Source organism: Mytilus edulis, chromosome 3, assembly GCF_963676685.1.
Source record: "Mytilus edulis chromosome 3, xbMytEdul2.2, whole genome shotgun sequence".
NCBI lineage: Eukaryota > Metazoa > Mollusca > Bivalvia > Mytilida > Mytilidae > Mytilus > Mytilus edulis.
In genome coordinates, this window is record NC_092346.1 from 49,124,292 (window position 1) to 49,149,236 (window position 24,945).

The following is a 24,945-nucleotide window of genomic DNA, read 5'->3' on the forward strand; positions in this document are numbered from 1 at the left end:
AGTTTTCAGGTTAAAGTTTTTGGTCGAGGTAGTTTTTGATGTAGTTGAAGTCCAATCAACAAAACTAAGTACACATGTGCCCTATGATATGATTTTTCTAATATAAATGCCAAATTAGAGATTTTACCCAATTTTCACGGTCCACTGAACATAGAAAATGATAGTGCGGATGGAGCATCTGTGTACTGGGGACACATTCTTGTTTATACAATCCAGTGTACAGTAGTACTTCTTTCTATTGAAATGAAATGAAAAATGCAATCATATGTATTGGGATATTTCTTTAAAAAAAATTGTAGAACATGGAATCCTAAAATTGAAATGATACAAAAAAAAATGTCAGTGGAGCTCATTATTTGTTTAGATTGATAATATAATTTTTTGCACATATGTTGTATATTTATAATATGAATTGTATTTTATTTTGACAGGTGATTGTATAATATTTTTCACCCAGTCTAATCCTTGGCGACCTGTCAGGGTTATTGTTAACGATTCATCAAAAGACGATCCAATAGTCAATATATCATGGTCATTAGATAGTTCACGTCTCATCACAATCAATAGATCTGTAAGTTATTACTTGATTCCTAAATGAATTTGATTGGTTCAATTTTGTGAATGGTTTTGATTCACCATTTTAATGTGATTATTTGTTTTTTGAAAGTGACATCTACAATTAAATTCAAACTCATTTAGAAGTCTGTAGGGGGTAAATCTTTTCTCCTAAATACCTTTTAATGGAAATATTTTAGTTGTGATGTTAAGAATCGTCTTTTGTACAGACTGCAATTTTGTAATGATAAACCCATCTAATGAAAAGTATATTGGCGTTCCATTACAAATTCATTTCATTTTTTGATTTCTTATACAACGTTAACATTGTTTATCAGCCAGCCAGGTTTAAATATGAAATAACAAAAATGAATGAACCAGAATCTATTTGGATAATAATAATCTTGTATGATATATTTTAGGGTTCGCTTCAAGTTTGGGCATACTCTGGTGCAGACACGGTGCAATCAGATGCTAAAAAGATAGGGATATCATCAGATGAAAATAATGTAGTCCCTCCACATCTAGATATTCTCATAGGCATGGATATGGGACATGGTGACTTTGTATTTCAGCAAGGTATGTTATAGTTATGTATAATCTTGAAATTTCTTTAATTTTTTTGCCCCACCTACAACAGTAGAGGAACATTATGTTTTCTGGTCTGCGCATCAGTTTGTTCATTTGTTTTCGTCCATCCATCTGATAGTTTGTTCGTCCATCTGTCCTGCTTCAGGTTAAAGTTTTTGGTCAAGGTAGTTTGTGATGCATTGAAGTCCAATAAACTTGAAACTTATTACACATGTACCATATGATATGATCTTTCTAATTTTAATATTCAAGGTCCACTGAACATAGAAAATGATAGTGCGAGTGGGACATCTGTGTATTGTGAAGACATTCTTGTATTTTACTAACAGGGATAGATGGTGAAATCGTAATTATTAACATATGACTCTAATTAAACTTAAAGTAGTGTTTCCTGAATCAAGCCATTTCACATGATAAGTTCTGATTTCAGCTGCCAACAATATTGTAGAGTTTTAGATAATGTGACCAATTGCAAACAATGACAAAAATTGAGAACTTTATATGTACTGACCCAATCTTTATGAATGCCTTGAAAGCCTGTGCTAACTTGTTACATGTGATTTAAGATGGAATGCAGCAAGAATTGAATGAGTATTAATTATCCTTTATACAGGTCCTCACGCAAAACAACAGACAATAGATGGTAACTATGGTCCTGCCATGGCAACCTTTTTTCCTACATTTACATTTTTTGGAGATCAAGTAAGTGATTTATATTAAACAGCAACATCTCACTTTGAATTGTAATATTAGAAACCCCTTCAAAACAAATAAATGTAACAGCTTTTCCAGAGTTATTTTAATGGATGGTATGCAGGCCGAATATAGTTATCACACAATAAATTCCTAAATAAAATTAAATGAAAACTGGTCACTTCCAACCCCTTTATTATTTTTTCAGACTAAACATTCAATTATTTTAAGGATTTACAAATTATTCCTGCAACTTGATAGATAGGGGTTTATTGGAATTTTGTTATCCTTTGAATGAAAGCTATGAAGTTTCAGTTCCTTGATTATTAAATGAATATATATAAGGTTATTTCAGCAACACAGAAATCAGGAACACTATTTTTTGTACTTCCATTTTATGGGTATCGCTCCTGGTCTTGTGGTCATAAAACTTTCAAGCATAATTTCCGTACTCAGACTCGCTCGAAAATCAACCAATCAAAATACTGGATTTGGTGTTTCGAGCACTAATTTTGTACTCCCAAGTTCTGAGTAAAGTTTTATGACCGAGGACCCTAATTGACTTATTTTAAAAGTCTTTAGTGTTACCAGCCACACAATAACCAGAACTTCAGTACTTGCATGATTTAAATGAAGCATGTTCATTTATTAATAATTTCCAGTTCAATTGAACTTGTTTAAAAAATCCTTACAAAAAACAGTTTTACTTATAACTATATAATATGATTCTTGTCAAGTAACTGTTTTTATTCATGATATTTTCTTATCTTTGTAGAGTCAGACTTGTATTGCAATAGGTAATGGAGATATATTAAAGAGTGATTTTGATGTTCCTCTGAATGCTCCACCTGATAAAGCAGATTACGAATACGAACCAGCACCTGTCATACTTAATCCTATTATTAAGGTGAGACTTTTTTTTTTAATTTAGATATCAGATTTAAAGAATTAGTTGCCAACAAGACAACTCTCCACAAGAGACCAAATGACACAGAAATTAACAGCTATAGGCCATGGTACAACCTTCAACAATGAGCAAAAGTCCATACCACATAGTCAGCTATAAAAGGCCTTGAAATCACAAATGTAAAACAATTCAAATGAGAAAACTAAAGGCCTAATAATGTACAAAACAATGAATAAAAAATAAGTAACACAGCAACAAACGACAACCACTGAATAACAGGTTCTTGACTTGGTACAGACACATACATACAGAATGTGGCGGGGTTAAACATCTTAGCAATGGACATCCGTCATGGCCGGGTATGTGTACATCTTAACAAAAAAAAAGACTGAGTACAGGTCTGAGAGTACTCACAAGTTAATAATGACAGCTAGTTCAAAGCCAATAACAACTAATAAAAAAAACATGCATTTATTCACATTATTAATGGAAATGAGCCCCTTATCATCATGTATGTATGTTTCCATCATATTTCCTCAGATATTAAAATTCTATGCTACTGTTGGACACATTTCGATTTAAAACCAACCAATCTAAAAGAACAACCTTCTACTTTATAATATTATTGTGTTGTTGCATATCTATAGTTATGGCATCAATTATTCAACAAAGTGTTTTTTCACAGGATAGCAACACAAAAGGGAATAGAATAGGAAATGGACTTGATGCTGAATTGTTACGATACCATCAAACCAAGGTCATATTTCTTGGGTTTTCTAACAACATCAATGATTTAATTACAATGGATGATAAGGGATATATTGCTATATGGAAATATGATGTGTAAGTCAAGTTAAGTTATTAGAGGAGATATTTTATTATCAGTTTATTTTAATGTGTTTTAGAGACTCCTAACATGAATAAATTTGAATGGCTGAGTAGAAAGTGAAAGGTTACATATTGTATTCTTTGAAGATTTTTAAAAGAGATATACAGCATATTTGTATAAAAGAACATGTGGGGTATACACCTTAGAGACAGAAACCTTAAAGGCACACAAAAAACAAAAGACATTTGAATCTCAATGTATGTGACCAAATTAAAAAAAAATAAATATCAAAGATTTGCAGTTGGTACTGAATTGAGAACGAATTAATAAATTGAGTTAAAGAAAAGTTGTAGTAATTTTGAGAACATCTTTGCTACTATAGGATTATCTTCTGTGCAGTATTTTATTTAGAATTTTTGATGAAAGAGTCAATACATGTGACCTGTGATTATTCAAATTTTGAGAAGTTTAACATTAAATGATCCAACTAAGAATTGCCTAAAAAACTGTGATCAAAAAGACTTTAAAAAATTTGTAATGCCCCAGCATAATGTTTTTCAGTCTGTGCATTCATTAATTTGTTCATCCATCCGTTTGTCCAGCTGTACCACTTCTGTTTAAAGATTTTGATCGAAGTAGTTTTTGATGAAGTTGAAGTCCAATCAACTTGAAACTGAGTACACATGTTTCCTATCATATGATCTTTCTAATTTTAATGCCAAATAAGAGGTTTGACCCCAATGTTACAGTCCACTGAACATATAAAATAAGTCTGTCCTGCTTCAGATTAAGTTTTTTGGTCAAGGTAGTTTTTAATGAAGCAAAATTCCAATCAGTTGAAACTGAGTATAAATGTTCCCTATGATATGATCTTTTTAATTTCCATACAAAACTAGTCCACACATGAGTCTGTCCCACTTCAGTTTAAAGTTTTTGGTCAAGGTCAGGTTAAAGTTTTTGATCAAGGTAGTTTAAGAAGATGTTAAATTCCAATCAACTTGAAACTGAAAGTTGAAACTGAGTACAAATGTTCCCTATGATATGATACTAGTTTTAACCCTAATTTCACAGTCCATACATAGAAAATGAGTCTGTCTCACCTCAGGTTAAATTTTTGGTCAAGGTAGTTTATGATGAAGTTAAAGTCCAATTAACTTTAAACTGTGTACACATGTTTCCTATAAATTAATCTTTTCTAATTTAATGCAAAAAAAATATGGTTTGATCCCAATTTCACAGTCCACGGAACATATAAAATGAGTCTGTCATGTTTTACATTAAAGTTTTTGGTCAAGGTAGTTTTTGATGAAGTTGAAGTCCAATCAACTTGAAATTAAGTATCCTATGATTTGATCTTTCTAATTTTAAAGCTAATTTTGACCCCCATTTTCATGGTCCACTGAACATAGAAAATGATAGTGAGAGTTGGGATCCATGTACTATGGAAATATTCTTGTTATTCTTTATTTTTCTACTTTCAAGATGATTTTAAGACCTTTATATTTGTTTTTCAGAAAACAGATAGAAGGAGTAGGCTGGATAGTACCATATAAGAAGTATCAGTTATCACCATATAAAATGCTGTATGATCCTGTTGATGATAAACAACCTAAGGTGAATATGGAAACCTGTTGAAATCCTTGCAATGCCTATGTGATGTTACTTTCTGCCAAGAATGATAATTTATCTTAACAAATATAAAGATTAAATATAGTATAGCTATTACAGCCTGGGTTGGTGAGGCAAAAAATGTGTTGTCATTGTGTTTTTGCTATGGCCAATTAAAATTAATTAGTAGATTTTCATCCAAATTTTTGAAATAAATGGGGCGGGTGGGAGGATTTTATTTTTTAAATTTTATTTCTTATATACCTTTTGTGACGAGTTCTTCATATACATGTATCCAAGTGTAATAATAAGGTAATATCATGTATACACAAGTATGAGGAATCTTACATAATGATTTTTCAAATCCTTAGATAAATATATCTAAATTGCGGCTGTAAAAACTAAACAATAAAAACCCGTGAAAAATGCCCTCTTCAGTTGGACTACCTACACCAAATGTATTTAGGTTTCTAAACGATGGTTTGTATTCCCATAAAATCAAGCAAATGCATTGGTATGCAACACAATTATTATGAGTACAGAATAAAATGAAAACTCAAACAGTGTTGAAAATACTCCCCCCTCCCACCCCTGAATAGGGTTGGTACTTACCGTAATATGCAAGATGAAAATATAATAACCATGTAAAACATGAACACAATAAAAAAAGTTGTTGTTTCATGACTCTTTTGGGTGTATTGGGACATTTGATGTTTGTCAACATAAAAGACAGTCATGGGTAAAATCTAAGGGCTTGCGTAAATAAAATGTGTATACTAGTCGACTTTTAAAATTCAATATATGGTCATAAATCTAACAAGTTCGTGCTTGTGTTTCAATATCTTTAATCCAGTCACATTTGTTTTCTGTATAAATGGTTTCCACGAATCTTGCACTTTGGATCATTCACAGTTTAAATTTCCTCGCACAAAGTCATTGCATAAATAAAGAAATCTGCAGTTTTGTAATCACAGAAATTTGCGACATACCGTGATTTGCGGTCTTGGAAGAAACAAGAATATTTCACGTCGTTCTCGTAATCAATCTTTACTCTCGGAAGGTGATGTTGTCATCATAGAGCAGCAGAATATGTCGACTTAATCATTTTGGTTAGATTTACTCGAGGTACAAAACCGAAATTTGAAACAGGAAGCTTTGAATGAAACAAAATTTTAACGGTTACCGGTTACGGAAATGAACAAAATCTGGAAATCGTATATTTTTATAAAAAAAAAAAAATCGGGGCGGGACGATTTCAGAGGGGCGGGCGGGAATGAAAATCTATCAATTAATTTTAATTGGCCAAATTGACCTATTTTTTCTTATGTCCAAATTTTATAGTAGATATTGCAGCATAATTCAATAAAAAAAAATCAGTAAATAAATGCATTATATATTAAAAAAAAAAAAGTAGCTGTGGTATTATTGCCATGGAACTTGCTTTTCACCATAATTCACATAACATTTTAATAATGTGATCAAGAGGATTTTCCGTAGCAAAACAATTTCCATGCCATATTTACACATCAAGTGAATGAGCAAGTTGTGAACACTTGTGAAAATCTAGCTTTCTAGAATTAGTTCTAGTTTTATTTTCAGTTTTCTTTTGATTTTTTGAAGAAATTCGCTATCAACTGGTGAAGGAGCATGCACTGCATCATTCCATTGATACAACTTAGAACTTTTCTTGTAAATGGCTAATTGAAATATTGTTAAGGACTTTGAAATTAATGTTGGTTACTGTACTACATTATAAGGAATTTCTACCATGTCACAATTATATAAAAAAAAAGAAATATGTTTTGCAATTGATTAAAATGTTTAAACTAATAAGAATTGCTTTGCATTTAAACATGTCTGTATACATTTCAGCTGGTATTCACTGATAAAACTGTACCTGGGCAAAGACCTAGAACCAGACAAGAGATTGCACAACAAAGAGAAATGAGTAGGTATTATAAAGTTACTTTTTAAAAACATATTTTGTTAGAAACAATACAGTAATAAGGGTAAATCACAAAAAGCATAAACCACATTCAGCTATTTTACCCAAAATCTTCTTTTTACTTTCTGTTCAATACCATATCAGAAATAAAACTTTTTCTTTTCTTGTTTTACTTTTAAACAGCATATTGTCAGTTTTTTAGCATTCCATTTTAGCCATTTCATATTATCTCATGGAAAAGACTTCATAAGTCTATTTGACTTGTGTCTAATCCAATTATTTTATGTTAAAACTTTTATCCTATGCTTTCTTACAACATATTTGTGATCTTAATTTTAGTGGCAAATACAATAGACAATATGATGTTAGGAGACCCATGGGATATAGAATTACTGGAAAACAGAACTATCAGGGTAAGTTTAATAAATAATGCAATAAAATAAAAAAAAATATAAAATTGAGAAAGGAAATGGGGAATGTGTCAAAGCGACAACAACCCGACCATAGAGCAGACAACAGCCGAAGGCCTTCAATGGTATTATTTAGTGACACCATTTGGCCATGAAGCATTTCAAAAGATACAGTAGAAGTTATAAATGATGTTTTTTATGAAAGTATTAACTATTTATTTAAACTAGTAGAATTTTGTTTGTCAGTAAAATACAAGGTGATGCATGTTATGTGTAAAATTTTGGATCCTCTTGTGTGCATAAGGGTCCATGAGTTGTTTCCAGTAGATGTCACTCTATTAAATGCATTATATGACATTGATTTGAATAGGAAAAAAACACAGGATTGCATTAAAAAGTCTTACTCATATATTATTTATTTTTCAGTCCAGTACTTATATACCGTCTGGTAAGATAAAGGAATCTGGTGCTATATTTCACATTGTGATGAGACACGTGGAGGATAACACGCTCTCTTCTTATGTAACAAGAGCGTATAAACCTCTTGAGGTAAAATACGTTATTTAGAGCATGTCAAGAATTATCTAATAGACCTTATGTATAAAGGTGGTCTCTCACTTATTTTGTTTTTATGCTGCTTTAGCATACCACCACAGAGAAATTTCTTAAAAAATAGATTTAACGAAAATTTCTTGTAAAGTCGACGTCTCATACTATATTATAGATCCAGAAATTATTGCGATTTTTTGAGAATGGACAAAAATGTAACATTAATTACAATGATTTGTGGCAAAGCTGCTTAATACAGATGTATCTGTCATATATCAGAATGTGATTTCTTAGTATTGCAATAGTCACCCAGTCCAATAATTTGTAATAATAAAAACCTCACAATAATTTCTGAATTTACAGTACTTAAGCCCCAAGAAAGTTATAGAAATAAAAGTATTTAACCTTACGTTCAAACGATTAGTGTCAATTTTATCAAACAGTACTGAAAAGTTCCGTTCCGTCTTTTGTTATACAATACTGTTAAGTACTGCAAAATCTGAAGAATGGATATCATTATCATTGAACAGAGGATTATATTCTCATAATGAAAATATAGGAAATGCACAGAAAAAATACTAGGCCTTCAACACTCTAATCTGACTGCAAGTTCAAAATAGCCCATAGCAACAATTTGAGGGGAATTTCATATTTATTTCTAATTTATTTTGGTAGATGTTAGAGTTTTAAATCAAATCTGGTATGATTAAACAAGTACAATAATTTTCGACAACTGAGGTCTACAGTATTAATGACCTCTATTATACAGTGAAGTAATTGGTCATTTTTTTTCAGAAACAGATTCAATTATATTTCATCTTAAAAATCATTTTTGTCACTTAACATCTGTGTTTGCTTCCAGATTCAGTGATGAAATATTTTATAAAGCATTTTTATTTTACTCTTTTTCAGATGGAATATACGAAATTAATTGGTGCTAAACAAACTGTCAAAGGCGATGCTATGGTTATAGGAATGTTATTTAAATCTTATCCGCCGAAAGGTTAGTATACATTTCATATGACCTTTAGAATATGAATTTATGGAACACTTCATAGTATTCTTGAATAAAAAATCACCTTTACCTTGACTGAAAAAACATTAAAACTTGAAAAAGTTGCAATCAAAACAATAAATCAAAAAGACCAGACAAAATCTTGTCCAAAAACAATGTAAGACAGAGATAACTGTCACTCCTTATTTAAAGCACAACACAGAAAGATAAAACTTAGCATGAACTCTGACGTGCTACATAACCCCAAGAAGATCATGTTGGATGATATATGTTTAAAACATAAGTCAGACTGTAGTGAGAGAGCAGAATTGGCACATGAATTTTAGTGAAAAATCAGTTCTTTTAAAACATTAGCTTAGATTTTTCCATGTTTATTCTTTAGTCCTCTGCAATTCAAACAGTTGATGTCTTCATGTACTTATATGAAACTGATTTTTTTAATCATCTAAACTTGAAACTTTGTCCTTAATACATGTTTTGTCAAGAATACTTCACTATGTTCTGCATTATAGAGCCACATTTAACCCTTGTTATATTTGATTATAACACCATGGAGCTGAGGGATTTCAGAAGAGATGTATATTTGTCAGAAGGAGAATATTCAGAACTGTTAAAAGATGACAACAAAGTGTCCTTTGATGTAAGTATGAAAGAAATTAGTCTGAAATTCTATATGCAACTGGGGCATTAAATGTTACCGTCTGTCTTTCCTTCTTTCGTTCCCATTTTCATGTTGGCACTGTAACTTGAGTTTTCCTCATCCAAGTTCTATAAAACTCAGACTCAATGCTAAGAACCCAAACTAGCAGAGTTAGAATTTGGTCAGTGAGTCATTCACAGTTCAAGGGTTATGCCACTTTTTAATACTTTTAAAATTGAACAGGGGCATCCTTGTTCTCAGATGCATTCTTCTTTTTATTTTTTTCTTATTTTCACTTAGATTATAAAGGATCATATTGTTTTCAATCTATGTGTCAGTTTGTTAATGTGTTTGTTTTTTCTGTACCAAAGCTTTGATTAAGGTAGTTTACCATGAGGTTGTGGTTACTTTAGCCGGAATTTTAGTACAAATATTCATTATGATGTGAACTTTTTATAACATATAATAGTTTTGATCTAGACTGAGGGGCATGGTGAACATGGAATTATTATTGTATGAAATCATAATATATTGATATAGGAAGATGTGGTGTAAGTGCCAGTGAGACAACTCTCCATCCAAAGAACAATTTATAAATGTAACCCATTATAGGTCAATGTACAGCCTTCAACACAGAGCCTTGGCTCACACCAAACAACAAGCTGTTAAGGGCCCAAAAATTACTAGTGTAAAACCATTCAAACGGGGAAACCAATGGTCTAATCTATATATAAAAAACGAGAAACAAGAAACATGTATAAATTACGTAAACAAACGACAACTACTGTACATCAGATTCCTGACTTAGGACAGGTGCACTTGCAGCGGGATTAAAGGTTTTAATTGTACCAAACCTTCTCCCTTTTTCTGAAACAATAGCATAACATCACAACATAGAAAAACACATGATAAAATATCAATTGGCAGGCTTAACTCAATCAAAAAACATAAATTAACACACTATGAACGAATAATTTTGATCTCAGTTATACTCAGTTATGAGTTTAGCTTTAAGTTATTTTTACTCATGACTATATTTTAAGAAAAATCTCAGAGCTTTTTGTTAATTGAAACTTTTTATGTATTTATGAAAAAGTATTAATTTTCAGGTTTCAAGAGTATTTGGTCCAACAGGTTCAGAGCATCTATTCCTTTTAGTAAGAGGTGTACTGAGAGTGATCTCCCTTACCACTGGAAGACAAATGGTAAAACAGGAAGAAGTCACAGGAAGATTTACAAGTACTTCATATTTAATCATATTAAGCCATCTGTTAAAACCCCAATTTAAAGAACCATTCTTTATTTCATTCTTCCTTACCTTAAATAAATAAATTTTGGGAATGGGTACTGTATAAAGTTTGATTTTGTCATCTATTTAGTTTATTTCCTTTTAGAGTTATGTCCCCTTCAATTTATCAAACTAAATTTTGTTCATCAAATGTATATAAAGAGGCATTAATTTTAACCATATTTAACATGCAAAATATGCCATGGATTATGCCTGGTGATTATGAATTTTGATCGAACTGTTTAGAAATATTTATAAAGACTTCCATTACAAAATGGATTTGACGAGTTTTTATACGACCGCAAAATTTGAAAAATTTTTCGTCGTATATTGCTATCACGTTGGCGTCTGCGTCGTCGTCGTCCTCCGGCGTCCGAATACTTTTAGTTTTCGCACTCTAACTTTAGTAAAAGTGAATGGAAATCTATGAAATTTTAACACAAGGTTTATGACCACAAAAGGAAGGTTGGTATAGATTTTGGGAGTTTTGGTCCCAACATTTTAGGAATTAGGGGCCAAAAAGGGCCCAAATAAGCATTTTCTTGGTTTTCGCACTATAACTTTAGTTTAAGTTAATAGAAATCTATGAAATTTTGACACAACGTTTATGACCACAAAAGAACGGTTGGGATTGATTTTGGGAGTTTAGGTTTCAACAGTTTAGGAATTAGGGGCCAAAAAAAGGCCCAAATAAGCATTATTCTTGGTTTTCGCACAATAACTTTAGTTTAAGTAAATAGAAATCAATGAAATTTAAACACAATGTTAATGACTACAAAAGGAAGGTTGGTATTGATTTTGGGAGTTAAGGTCCCAACAGTTTAGGAATTAGGGGCCAAAAAGGGACCCAAATAAGCATTTTTCTTGGTTTTCGCACCATAACGTTAGTATAAGTAAATAGAAATCTATGAAATTTAAACACAAGGTTTATGACCATAAAAGGAAGGTTGGTATTGATTTTGGGAGTTTTGGTCCCAACAGAATAAGGGGCCCAAAGGGTCCAAAATTAAACTTTGTTTGATTTCATCAAAATTGAATAATTGGGGTTCTTTGATATGCCGAATCTAACTGTCATGACTGTGTATGTAGATTCTTAACTTTTGGTCCCGTTTTCAAATTGGTCTACATTAAGGTCCAAAGGGTCCAAAATTAAACTTAGTTTGATTTTGACAAAAAATGAATCAGTTAGGTTCTTTGATATGCTGAATCTAAAAATGTACTTAGATTCTTGATTATTGGCCCAGTTTTCAAGTTGGTCCAAATCGGGGTCCAAAATTAAACTTTGTTTGATTTCATCAAAAATTGAATAAATGGGGTTCTTTGAAATACCAAATCTAACTTTGTATGTAGATTCTTCATTTTTGGTCCTGTTTTCAAATTGGTCTACACTAAAGTCCAAAGGGTCCAAAATTAAACTTAGTCTGATTTCAACAAAAATTGAAATCTTGGGGTTCTTTGATATGCTGAATCCAAAAATGTACTTAGATTTTTTATTATGGGCCCAGTTTTCAAGTTGGTCCAAATCAGGATCTAAAATTATTATATTAAGTATTGTGCAATAGCAAGTCTTTTCAATTGCACAGTATTGCGCAATGGCAAGAAATATCTAATTGCACAATATTGTGAAATAGCAAATTTTTTTTTAATTAGAGTTATCTTTCTTTGTCCAGAATAGTAAGCAAGAAATATCTAATTGCAAAATATTGTGCAATAGCAAGATTTTTTTTTAATTGGAGTTATCTTTCTTTGTCCAGAATCAACTTAAATCTTTGTTATATACAATATACAATGTATATTCACTTTTTACTACCAACTGATAAATTATAATAAATAACATTCAGTGATAACAAGCAGTTTTTTTTTACATCTTAATATTTTATGATGTATTTAAATGAGTAGTTATTGTTGCAAACTCCATTAGAAATTTTAATTGAGATTAGTTTTGGAATAAGGGAAAGGGGTATGTGATTAAAAAAATTGGGTTCAATTTTTCTCATTTGAAATTTCATAAATAAAAAAGAAAATTTCTTCAAACATTTTTATGCCCCACCTACGATAGTAGAGGGGCATTATGTTTTCTGGTCTGTGTGTCTGTCCGTCCGTCCGTCTGTCCGTTCGTTCGTCCGTCCGTTCGTCCGTCCGTCTGTCCCGCTTCAGGTTAAAGTTTTTGGTCAAGGTAGTTTTTGATGAAGTTTAAGTCCAATCGACTTCAAACTTAGTACACATGTCCCCTATGATATGATCTTTCTAATTTTAATGCCAAATTAGAGTTTTTACCCCAATTTCACGGTCCACTGAACATGGAAAATGATAGTGCGAGTGGGGCATTCGTATACTGAGGACACATTCTTGTTTTGAGAGGATTAATATTCAACAGCATAGTGAATTGCTCTAAGAGAAAACAAAAAATTTTAAGTTCATTAGAACACATTCATTCTGTGTCAGAAACCTATGCTGTGTCAACTATTTAATCACAATCCAAATTTAGAGCTGAATCCAGCTTGAATGTTGTGGCCATACTTGCCCCAACCGTTCAGGGTTCAACCTCTGCGGTCGTATAAAGCTACGCCCTGCGGAGCATCTGGTTACCAGTTAATAAGTTATTGTTCCTGGTCATTTTAACATCAGTTGCCCATGCTTGGCATATAATACAATACAGTTAAAAAAATATATTTCAAAAATGTTATAAGTATAAGACATTAATGATGGTTAATTACAAGTCTCAAATGTTTATATTTTAAATATTCACTGGGATAACCAAATGATAACACCTCATATTTTATTTACAGATTTTCAAGGTTGTGTGATAGACTTTGAACATTTAGAATTACCAACTAATGCAGAAGTTACAGCAGTCAGCACAGCTAATCATTTGTTTGCAGTTTTTTATGATGATGTATGTATTTTTTGGTAGAGAAATATTCATCTCGGGAAGTAAGCCTTCAGTTCTAGGAATTCCTGCAACGCATCTTGTTTACTGCAGATTATAAAGACCCTCAAATTTTTAAACCATTATTATCCAGGACCAGAATATAAAGTGCAGCATATCAGTCAGCCTTTAATTGCTTTGGATTCACTGTGACAAATCTCATTTTCATGCTGAATATGTTGCACCATCACCTCAGTCAGCCTTCATTTACTTTAGTTTAATCATGGAAGTATTATATTGACAGGAACTCCAACGAAAAATTAGCACATTCGCACCCCACTGATTTCTTTAGGAAAATAAAAGGTTCCGACTCAGTATGTCAAGTATGTGATAACTCCTTTGTGGGGTATCTGCGATGCCGCCCTCGCGTGTGTAGTTTACAGAAACTGATCTTATCACGTGATCTGTTATCGAGGGTCTAATCTACCTACCAATGTAAATAAACACTGAAACTCCCGTGGCTAATTGCGAATCGCTACATGAATAACGACACCTGTTTTTATTCAATAATTAAAGACTACAGCTGAAACAATCTTAAAAATCGGTCCATATTTAACAGAATGACAAAAGAAAAATAACTGTATTTGGAAAGAATGTAAGATTATTTTTAGTTTTGTCTAATATGTTTTTATCACTAGAACTAGGAAATCGGGAAATATCGGATTATGCAGATTACATGACTCTGAAGTAGAGTGTTTGCAGAAAATAATTTGATGTCCGTGTAGTGTGCCTGATGGCGCCTGATAACTCAAATTTTAAGTTAAAGATTGTAAATTTTAATCGAGTGTAACACAAATATTAATAGTTTTCTCGATCGTAAAATGTAACTTAACATATTTATAGAAATTGTTTTAAGCACTAAGAGGTGGATAATTATACGCCCGTGATTGTCTCTCCATATAGTATGTATCAAGTTAAAACACAGATTACATGTACACCTTCTTTTTTTTTTAAATTCAACCTGGTCCGAGATTGCTCTGGCGTCTGACGGATTTGTTTTGGGAAATTTATAAAATTTTCTTTTTGTTGAAATGAATGAAACATTTGACACCGGACTTTCAGTAAACAATTCAACAAGTGATTTGTTAGCAGTAAACCTCAATTATACATGCAGATTACAACTATTTGTTTCCTTACACAAGACATTTATTATAATTCAATATAAAAATAAGAAGATATGATTGCCAATAAGACTACTCTCCACCAGAGATCAAATGAAACAGAAGTTTTCAACTATAGGTCACCTTACAGCCTTAAACATATTTTAGCAAATCCATTTCATATATGAAAAAAATTCTATTGGCCTGATTATGCACAAAACAAATAACAGAGAAACAAATAAGCGAATATAAAGAATAAATAGATATTTGCGATTGAAAATGATGTCCATGCAAACGATTATGTTTTTTTTTCATTTTTTTTTTTTTTTTGGGGGGGGGGGGGGTCGTTAAATGTTATATCCTTGACATTTATGTATACATCCGGTTACTTCGGTAAATTCCGTAATTACGAGTATCCCGAAAACGTCGTTGAACCCATGCATCGATACAACTAATTGAAAGATGTCAAATTAATTAACAGATACTTAACGATTTTGCGGCATCGCACTATAAACGTTTGAAGTCGGTCTGTTGGAGTTCCTGTCAATATAATACTTCCATGGTTTAATGTATAAGTGAAAAAACATATAGAATTGGAGTCTTTTTACTCAACTAACAATTATTAAATAGGTAACCAAAATCATTGTTTATTGTTCTCTTCAACAGCTCAGAATAGAAAATATCCATAAATGTTATAAACAACTGCAGCATTTAAAAGAACGTTCTGTTTTAGAAAACTACAACTTATCACATTGTGAAGTTTGAAGATGAGAACACAGATGAAGATAGGAGAGAAATGTGGGAAACTTACTCTTATATGTAAGAAAAATAAATAAGAAAATATATATAAGGCAATTCATAATAGATTTGTATTTGAACAGTGATTAATTGATCACAATTTGAAATGATATAGATTTGTGTTGAAAGTTGATTGGAGTTACTGCCATTTATTTTAGCTGGTGAAAAAAATGGTGAAATGCATTTCTTTTGCGATATATTCAAACTAAATGTTATTCCCTTAACAATATTTTTGTTACATAATCTTCATTTTATTTTCATGGTTTGATAACTTGCTGAAATTTAAGTTTGGGGTACTTCATCAAATATTATGAGAAAATATTATATCATTTACTCCTGACACCAGGGCTTCCAAAACGGTCATATATTCCGGTCATTTGTATAATGTCCGGTAAAAGTCCGGCTGGGCAAAGAATGAAACGGTCATATACTTTTTAGTTTTCAAGGCTTTTTCGGTCATTTTTACATAATTCACGATCTTTTTGACCCAACCTTTTGCCTTTGACATCAACACATTTCCGGTCATAAATGTGACATGATGATTAATTACTATCAAAACAACACCTAATCCAATACTTTCTAATTTTAATCGAGGCTAATTAGTAGTTGGACAGCTGAAATCTACCTGTTCAGGTGACAGGTGAACTATGTTCAGTTCCGGACATCGTATAATTGATCGGTCTATTCACAATTTTTTTCTTACTTTTCAGCAGTTTGTTTCTAATTGATTTAGTCCAAAAGATTAAAATTATTAGAAATAGGTTTATCAACATGATTTGATGAAAAATTTATGAAGGTTTTAAATGAAAAATCGTCAGAACTACGTTGTATGAACTAGAACACGTGTGCGCATGTGCACAGGTGGGAAATTTAATTATGCATCCTACATTTCTCAAAAATGCTAAAATTATCTTTGATACCTGTATCTAACGTTCATTTCAAGTATTTTGTTGAAGAAATAACGTGGAAAGAGCTTCTTCACTCAGTCTAGCTTTGTAAACATACACGGATTTTAGGTATCCGTTTATGGTCCATGTTTTACCATTGTCAAGTCAACATCCGGTAAACCTTATTTGGAATTTATGATGAAGATTTTTTTTATTACCTTAATACATCCTGTTGGAAAGATGCGTGGTTCCGTCTTCAGGTGAATCCTCCTTCCTCGGCTGTTTTGGCGCTGTCCACTACAACCTCCAGAGGTGCGCCGACTGGGGTGATCAAGTCCCAGCCCAAAACCACATGGCTATCCGTCCCTTTACACTTACTGCTTCCACTGTTCTGACCTTTTTCTCCATAACCACATTGATGCTGTTTCTGCCTGATTACACAAGTTACCAATTAGCTTGCTTCTTTCCCCTCCAACACTACCAAGTGCTCTCAATGCTCGCCACATAGACTGTCCTACAAACCCTCTGCTTCCCACTTCCACTGGAAATAACCATACCCTCCATCCATTGTCTCTACAATCTGCAAGTAGGTCTTGGTACTTCAGTCTCTTTCTTTCATTGGCATCTTCTATTCTTTCTTCCCATGGCAGTTTATAATACTAAAATTGCTAATGTAGATTTTTGAAAATCAAGTCACCTGAAGAAAGTAGTTTTATCGGATCATTATTGTCATCTATAACTAACAAATGTATATTTAGATAAAGGATTCTAGGTAAACTTAATATTGAACAGGACAGTGAGTTGTAAGAAAAAAGTTTATTGTATATGAGTACAGAGGTTGTCAAAATCGCAGAATTATACAAATTCAGGATTTAACAAATATGAAGTCAGAAAAAAATTTCAATATTCAGAAATGCATGTCTGTTTAAACTTTGCATGTAATTATGCAATAGCAATGCATTTATATTTTCAGAGCTAGACATAGGACAGTGCCAGTAGAACTACGTGTTGACACATATTCCCACAAAGGCTTACATCACGGAGAAGATGAAAGTGACGATATACAGCACCCGGCCGTCATGCTGAGGTCAATCATACTAGAAACTATGGATAATGCTTTACAGGCTTCTGTTAAGAAAAAGTATAGTCCAAAGATGAAGGAAGGACTACAAATCTATGACAAGATTCTTAACTATGAAATGCTAGAGACACTGGTAAGTTTTGAAGATTTTTTCAGCAAATCAAGGGTGATATCCTTACCATTAATATGAATGAAAGTTTAAGTGGGGCTTCTTCTAAGGAGACCAGAAAACCAAAAATACAAGTTAACTTATGTGACAAGTAATGGTCATCTGATCCTCTTAATATTTGTATTAAAATGTTTTAGAACTTGCTTATTGTTGACAGAAAAATACAAAATAATAACAGGCACTTGTCCAAACAGAATTTAAAGCATTAAAATACTTAAAATAGCTGATTTGACACTTTCTATTACTTATTTGTGTTTTCTTAGTTGGGTGTTATTCTTGTTTTGAATATTTTTTATTTTTGGTCTAAAAAAATTGTTAAAGAACTTTGTTGTTTCTTCTAAGTCGTTCACATCATTTCTAAACTCTTGGGAATTATGGTGACTTGAATAACACCAGTATCACTCAGATTATAATTCTACCTTGACAGGTAAGTTTGTATTTAGCCTATAAAATACTTATTTAGCCTTGAGAATTGAAAGGTCAGTTTATCCCATTCATACATTCATACAATAGAAGTTTACCTATGAGGGTCTGAATGGGGTTTACAGAATAGAGAATAAATATAATAGCAACAAAAAATAGAGAATAGAAAAAATGAACAACAAAATAAAGAATAGAGAATAATGCGGTGCAAAAGTATAAAGAATAAATGTGCAAAATAAAAAGGAAACTTGGGTAACTGTAATGCAATACCGATAATATAATGATCAATGTGCATAATTGATAAATAATCTTGTAACAGAAAGACTATATAGTAAAATCATTTTCATGAGAATTTGCTTTACAGAATGAGAGTTATTTTTAAGGCTATTAAAAGAAAAATGCCCTAAAAATTTAAAGAATACAGATATTAAAAAACCCATGCAGGTCCTCATGTCATTTACATTGTCAAAATATAGGACACATCTAGTCAAACTGGTTTTAAACTAGACATCTTGTCAAACTGGTTTTGTATAACTGACTGTTTCTTGCCCTAGATGTCTATTTCACAGTGACCTTATGTGTTTGTGCTAAGAGTACATTGTACTGTCAAATTCATTGATTTTCTGTTGGGACATGACCTACATTGTAAACATGCAAAATAGTGGCTTGAGATTTCAACTGATATTAGTATAATAAATTAAAATTTGGAATATTATATCCTGGTTGATGATGGGTTTTTTTGGGACCAAGATGTTTTCTTAATTCTTGTTCACATTATGATTATTTTAACCTTCAACATTGTTCAATGCACATTTAAAGATAGAAAAAATTTCAGCTCTCATTTAAAATATTTTGCAACTTAATAATAATCTGTCAGATTTGGTGTAAACGAAAAACAAGACCCTGCAAGCATAGTCTATTTCTATAACAGTCAAGCAGATAGTTTTTTTATATCTGAAAAAAAAACTACCATGTAAAGAAATATGCAATTAAAAGGCCTAAAATAACCCCTAAAATTCAACATTAACAGATTTTTAACAATTAAATCAAGATGCACAAAGTTTTAAGTATTGGTCAGAATATAGGGTTCTTTTGCATGTTTGTACTTTAACATTATCACAATAACACTAAAGTGACCTTAATTTTGGACAAGGTAAATGGCATGAAGCCAAATTTATCAACCTCTATTGTATGAATGGGAAACTGACCTTTCAATTCTCAAGGCTAAATAAGTATTTTATAGGCTAAATACAAACTTACCTGTCAAGGTAGAATTGTAATCTGAGTGATACCGGTGTTATTCAAGTCACCATAAGGGTGTGTCAAATGTTACAGACCATAATGACTGTTTGCTTACATCTTGATGTTTATTGATTTGGTGAAGGGGTGTGGTAGGTTGCTGTTTGATTGACATATACCACTCATCTCCTTTTACACATGCTTGGAATTATTCAATGTAATGACTGACTATTTATCTCAACATATTTCATCATAATTCAACATCATGAAAGTTGAAGAATTATTTTAGATACTAAACATTTATTTCCCGTGCCTGAGGGAGATATCATTAGTTATATAGTGTGTTAGTGACCTAATATGATATATACAGGGTCAGTAAATTCAATATGGGGTGAGAGGGAAGCTTGAACCCCATATGGTATTTACTGACCCCGTATATATCATATTAGGTCACTAGCACACTATGTAATGAATTTATCTCACCGACTATCTTTATTTGTTGAATTTAGACTAGAGTTGTCTCAATTGCCATCATAACACATCTTTTTATTTCTATATTAAAGTGTTCAAGTGTTCAATTTTAAGAACCTTCTTTAATTGGTTTGCGCCAAAAAAAATAATGCAAACAATAACTATTATTATCAACAACCTTGTTATAACAATATTTAACAGAACTTTCAATACTTCTTAAATAATCAAACAGTGCCAAAGTCACAAATTCACTACTAACCGTGTATTGAATTAAGCCCCGCCTCCCTACTAACCTAATATTGAATATACACGGTCTCCACACGGACGCTTTTAACCAATCATATTCCTAGAAATGTATAGAAGGTAAGATAATATTAGTTACATAGTGTGCTATTGACCTAATACGGTATATATGGGGTCAGTAAATTCCATATGGGGTGATAGCGAAGCTCGAATTCCCATATGGAATTTACTGACCCCATATATACCATATTACGTCACTAGCACACTATGTTAGGAATTTATCTTAACGACTATCTGAACGTGTGAAATTAAGACTAGTGATTCTCAAAATGAGCAAGTCTTCAATACTGTTAGCATTAAGAAAATACTTCCATTGATCCTACAAAAACAGAAGCCAACAATAACGACTTGCAAGGTTTAAATGAGTTTTATGAATTTATTTCAATCTTAATCATCAATTTCATCTGTTGAAACCTTTAAGATTTTTTTTTAGTTCCGTTTTGTTTTTATAAAGGGACGTAACACCACTACTAACCGTGTATGAAATAAGCCCCGCCTCCCTACAACCTAATATGGAATATAAAGGAACGTAACTCCACTACTAACTGTGTATGAAATAAGCCCTGCCTCCGTACTAACCTAATATCAAATATTCACGGTTTTCATGCGGACGCTTTTAACCAATCACATTCCTAGAAATGTATAGGAGGTAAGATAAGAAGTTTTGTTCAATGTCACGTTGAATAGTTTCAACCAATCAAATGTTGATTTTGCTATCAAAATCAACATGCAGTGGAATAAATTGTTTCGCTGCCTTTTTAGAAGTAAAAATGATTAATAGAAGATTTTCTATTTATTTTTAGGTTGAAGATGAGAAACTTCTGTAAAGATTCATACAGATGCAATCATGTGTAGTCTACTATATCAAGTATGACTATGCCAAATACCATGATGTTCTAGTCATAAGTAAATCACAAGACTAGAAATGAAAAGTGGACTGTTATAAATTAAAAACAGCTGTAAATGAGAAAATAAATATATATCACCAAGCCATAACTGCTACGAATGAATGCATAATTATACCACAAAGCCAAAACTGCTATCAGTGGCCTGTCATACATTGTCACATTCTTTTGCTTAAATATTTCTTGACATCAGTAGGTGATTTTGTAGGTCAGCTGGACAGTGTTCATTAAGTGTCAGTGGGAAATTACATTAGATCTGACACTCTGTTGTAGGATGGTGATAATCAAATCGTGGAATTTTTTAAAGATGGTAGAATATACAAAAGCATTGCTGTTAATGTATGAGACTGAGATTCAGGTGCCAAAGATTCTTGTTGCTTTGCTTAATTGGAATTCTTAATAATTACATTTAAGTGCTATGTTTTTTTATTGTAACAAGTGCTATTTCATTCAAGGAAGGCTTAACTGTTATAGTGCTGTAACAAAAGATGCCTACTAAAGTCAGCAATTACCTGTCCTTTCCATTAGTAATATGTTTGTCTCATTTTATTTCAAATATTTTTTAAAAATATTGATCTTGTTTCAACTCAATATGGCATTATGCTTTACCCTTATCAATGTGTCAATATGTCTACACTGTTATGATGTCTATTATGTAACTAGATTGGTTGATGAAAAAATAAAAATCAATGATAATTGAAAAAGTGATTAGGCACCATTCATCACAGACCAAGTTTGAATTTTACATATTTCACAATTGTTGTTATTCTTGTTGTATGTGTAAAATGTAATATTATGAATCACTTTTCTTCCAACCCTGCCTCAATGTGTTCAGACATTGTATATGTCACAGAAAAGTGCAGGATCTATGATCACTTATGAGATTTGTTGAGATTCAACATTTAATTTATGTAATAGATATATATTTATATTCACTTCCTAAGGGATGTAGCAGTTTTAATGGAGAAAATATTTTTAATGTATTTTATGGAATAAACCTGTTGCATTTTATTGTTATAGATTAATCATATTGTGCCATCAATTTATAATGTCATATTGGATTTTTTTTCATTGAATATTAACCATAAATTTGGTTTTATATTGTGACTCTTTTCATATTTGACTTCAGGGGACTTCAAACAATTATCATTTTAGCATTATCATTCCATTATAATCATGTTATTTATAAAACTGTGATGAATTATTTATATTTAAAACAAATTATATATATTTGATACTTTGTTATGTATTTTTGAATAAAATATAAAATATGAATTAGTTTTATCTTCTTAAAATGATTTAAGGATGTACTTAGGGGATTTTAGGTGAAATTAATTATATTTAGAAGAATTTAAGATTGATACTATAAGCTGGAAGAGTATCAGTTCAGGATCAAAATAAGCTTAAAATATTGATAGGTCATGGAGTTACTTTTCGAAATACATTTGTATTTGATTTATAAAATATGGCGGGAAAAGGCTGACTCAGACTTTTACCGTATTGGTATTAATTGGCTCTCAAATCAAAAGAAAGGAAATCAAGAATCTGCTTAAATTTTGTTAAATGATCTTTTATGAGGTATTTTGAAAGTCTTATGTTAAAAGATATAAAGGTGTTATGGGGCAAAATATTTTACCTTGAATCAGATGGAAAAACATAAAGGAGTCCGAGCATTTGACACTTATTCCAAAACCTCACCTAAGTACACCCTTAAAGTGATGTCAGAACAATCAAGATTTGTTTCTATTATTCCTGTAGAAAATAATATTGCCAGAGTCCAAAAATCATTATGGCTAGAATGTTTTAACTGCAAAACCAGTATAAGATAGTGTAGAATGTTTATCTCAAATTCCCACCACAAATTATTAATTCTTTCCCACAGATAAGATTGATATATATTTATATATACCAGTACTAGTATTCATCTCCAAAGGGGAGGTTACATGATAGAACTGCAATACTAGACCCTGTCACTGTCCCTGTGCTAAAAATGATATTCACTGAAAATTTCTTGTTTTTTTTTTCTTATGCTAGAGAATGTTGAACACACAGGAATTTGTGATTTTTGCTAAATAGGTGCAATTTGGGTACTCGGTGCAATTTGGGTACCGTTACGTTATACTTAGTAGTAAATACAGATAAATTGTATGTGCAATACAATCAATGGCAAGCGTGCTGTATCCGCCACCCGTGATGATATCATATCAGCACGGTTGCAAAAGCTTTATCACACCTTTAATCTGTATGACGTCACGTCATCGATTGCAGTCACTGTTGAAGGCTTTATCAAATCCCTTATCTGTATGACGTCATGTCAAACCTATAATCTGTATGACATAATTTCAAATCTCTTTATCTGTATGACGTCATGTCACATAAAAAACATCTACCTGAGGTATATGTATATAATAAAGTGTATATGATATATGGCTTTTTCAATATCACACATTGTATCAACCCTCAACCAATATAATCCCTCGAGCAGAGCTCTTGGGATTATATTGGTGTCTCGGGTTGATACGGATGCAATATTGAAAAAGCCATATGATATTCTCTATTAATTTGATTAGTTTATGTGAAAGATTTTAACTGATTTAGTCATTATAAACGCTTTGATTCAAGCATAAATATGAAAAATCTATCAAATATGCCAAAAAACGTCACTTTTCAGATGGTTTTTGTCAAAAATTAAAGTGGCTGCATCCGTGTTCATCCTCAACCTTTATATATGTTATGTATTATCATCAAATACAACTTACATTTCAATATTATGAATGAACACGAATGCAGCCGCTTTTATTTTAGACGGAAACCGTCTGAAATTTAACTAAAATGCTCAAATTGTGAAGATTTCAGTAATTTAGCATGACTTAATGATGCTAGTACCCGATATATGTGCATTGTATTGTCAAAAACTGCCCATATTTATGTAGCAGAAGCATTCTTCTTTCCAATAAATAACTAAAAGTTTTACATTTTAACAATTTTGTAAAACTGCTATATTTTGTGGCCAAAAAGGGGTCTTACTGAACCTACTCCTTTGAATAACACAATATTTGCATGCGATGGACACAAAACTGGTGATACCCTTTGGGACTTACAGTCCACAATTAGAGGTATTAACTCAGTGGTAGTAATAACATTAATGGTACCATTTTTTTTTTGTTCTAGATGTAGATACAGGAAGATGTGGTATGAGTGCCAATGAGAAAACTCTCCATCCAAGTCGAAATTTGTAAAAGTAGTAAACAATTAGAGGTCAAAGTATGGCCTTCTACACGGAGCCTTGTGCATATCAACAATTATATTGTCTCTTTAGTGCAATCTAATTAAAAACCGATCTCTCATCGCTCCTGTTTCTGATATGTCGTGTGGGAGTCATTTTTGTAATCTGCATCAGTACTTTTAACGACTGGTCTAACTTTCACTAGGTATATATATCTGTTGATAAAAGAAAAAGCCAAACACATTTTGTTTCCTTATTAAGTTTTCTCCATGAACATTTACCTTCAGCCAAAGGCACTCAAGTCTGTCTCTCAAGGGGCAGATTACTTTCAGCAAATGGTACTCAGTCTGTCTCTCAAAGGGGCTGGTAGACTACCTTCAGCCA

The 24,945-nt window shown here is 31.8% G+C and overlaps 1 protein-coding gene across 2 annotated transcripts in view; it reads left to right on the top strand.

Moving 5' to 3' along the window:
* LOC139514328 (uncharacterized) overlaps positions 1-22,610 on the top strand; it is a 48,832-nt gene extending 26,222 nt beyond the window's left edge. For both annotated transcript variants that reach the window (XM_071303420.1, XM_071303421.1), the window contains 16 exons: positions 432-571; positions 978-1,134; positions 1,760-1,848; positions 2,615-2,746; positions 3,432-3,589; positions 5,090-5,189; positions 7,056-7,131; positions 7,468-7,541; positions 7,965-8,087; positions 9,000-9,090; positions 9,615-9,742; positions 10,852-10,981; positions 13,820-13,926; positions 15,793-15,878; positions 17,718-17,958; positions 21,234-22,610. In XM_071303420.1, coding sequence (XP_071159521.1) covers positions 432-571; positions 978-1,134; positions 1,760-1,848; positions 2,615-2,746; positions 3,432-3,589; positions 5,090-5,189; positions 7,056-7,131; positions 7,468-7,541; positions 7,965-8,087; positions 9,000-9,090; positions 9,615-9,742; positions 10,852-10,981; positions 13,820-13,926; positions 15,793-15,878; positions 17,718-17,958; positions 21,234-21,257 — 1,856 coding nt within the window. In that variant the 3' untranslated portion in view covers positions 21,258-22,610. The remainder of the gene's footprint in view (positions 1-431; positions 572-977; positions 1,135-1,759; positions 1,849-2,614; positions 2,747-3,431; positions 3,590-5,089; positions 5,190-7,055; positions 7,132-7,467; positions 7,542-7,964; positions 8,088-8,999; positions 9,091-9,614; positions 9,743-10,851; positions 10,982-13,819; positions 13,927-15,792; positions 15,879-17,717; positions 17,959-21,233) is intronic.
* Positions 22,611-24,945: the final 2,335 nt, after the last annotated feature.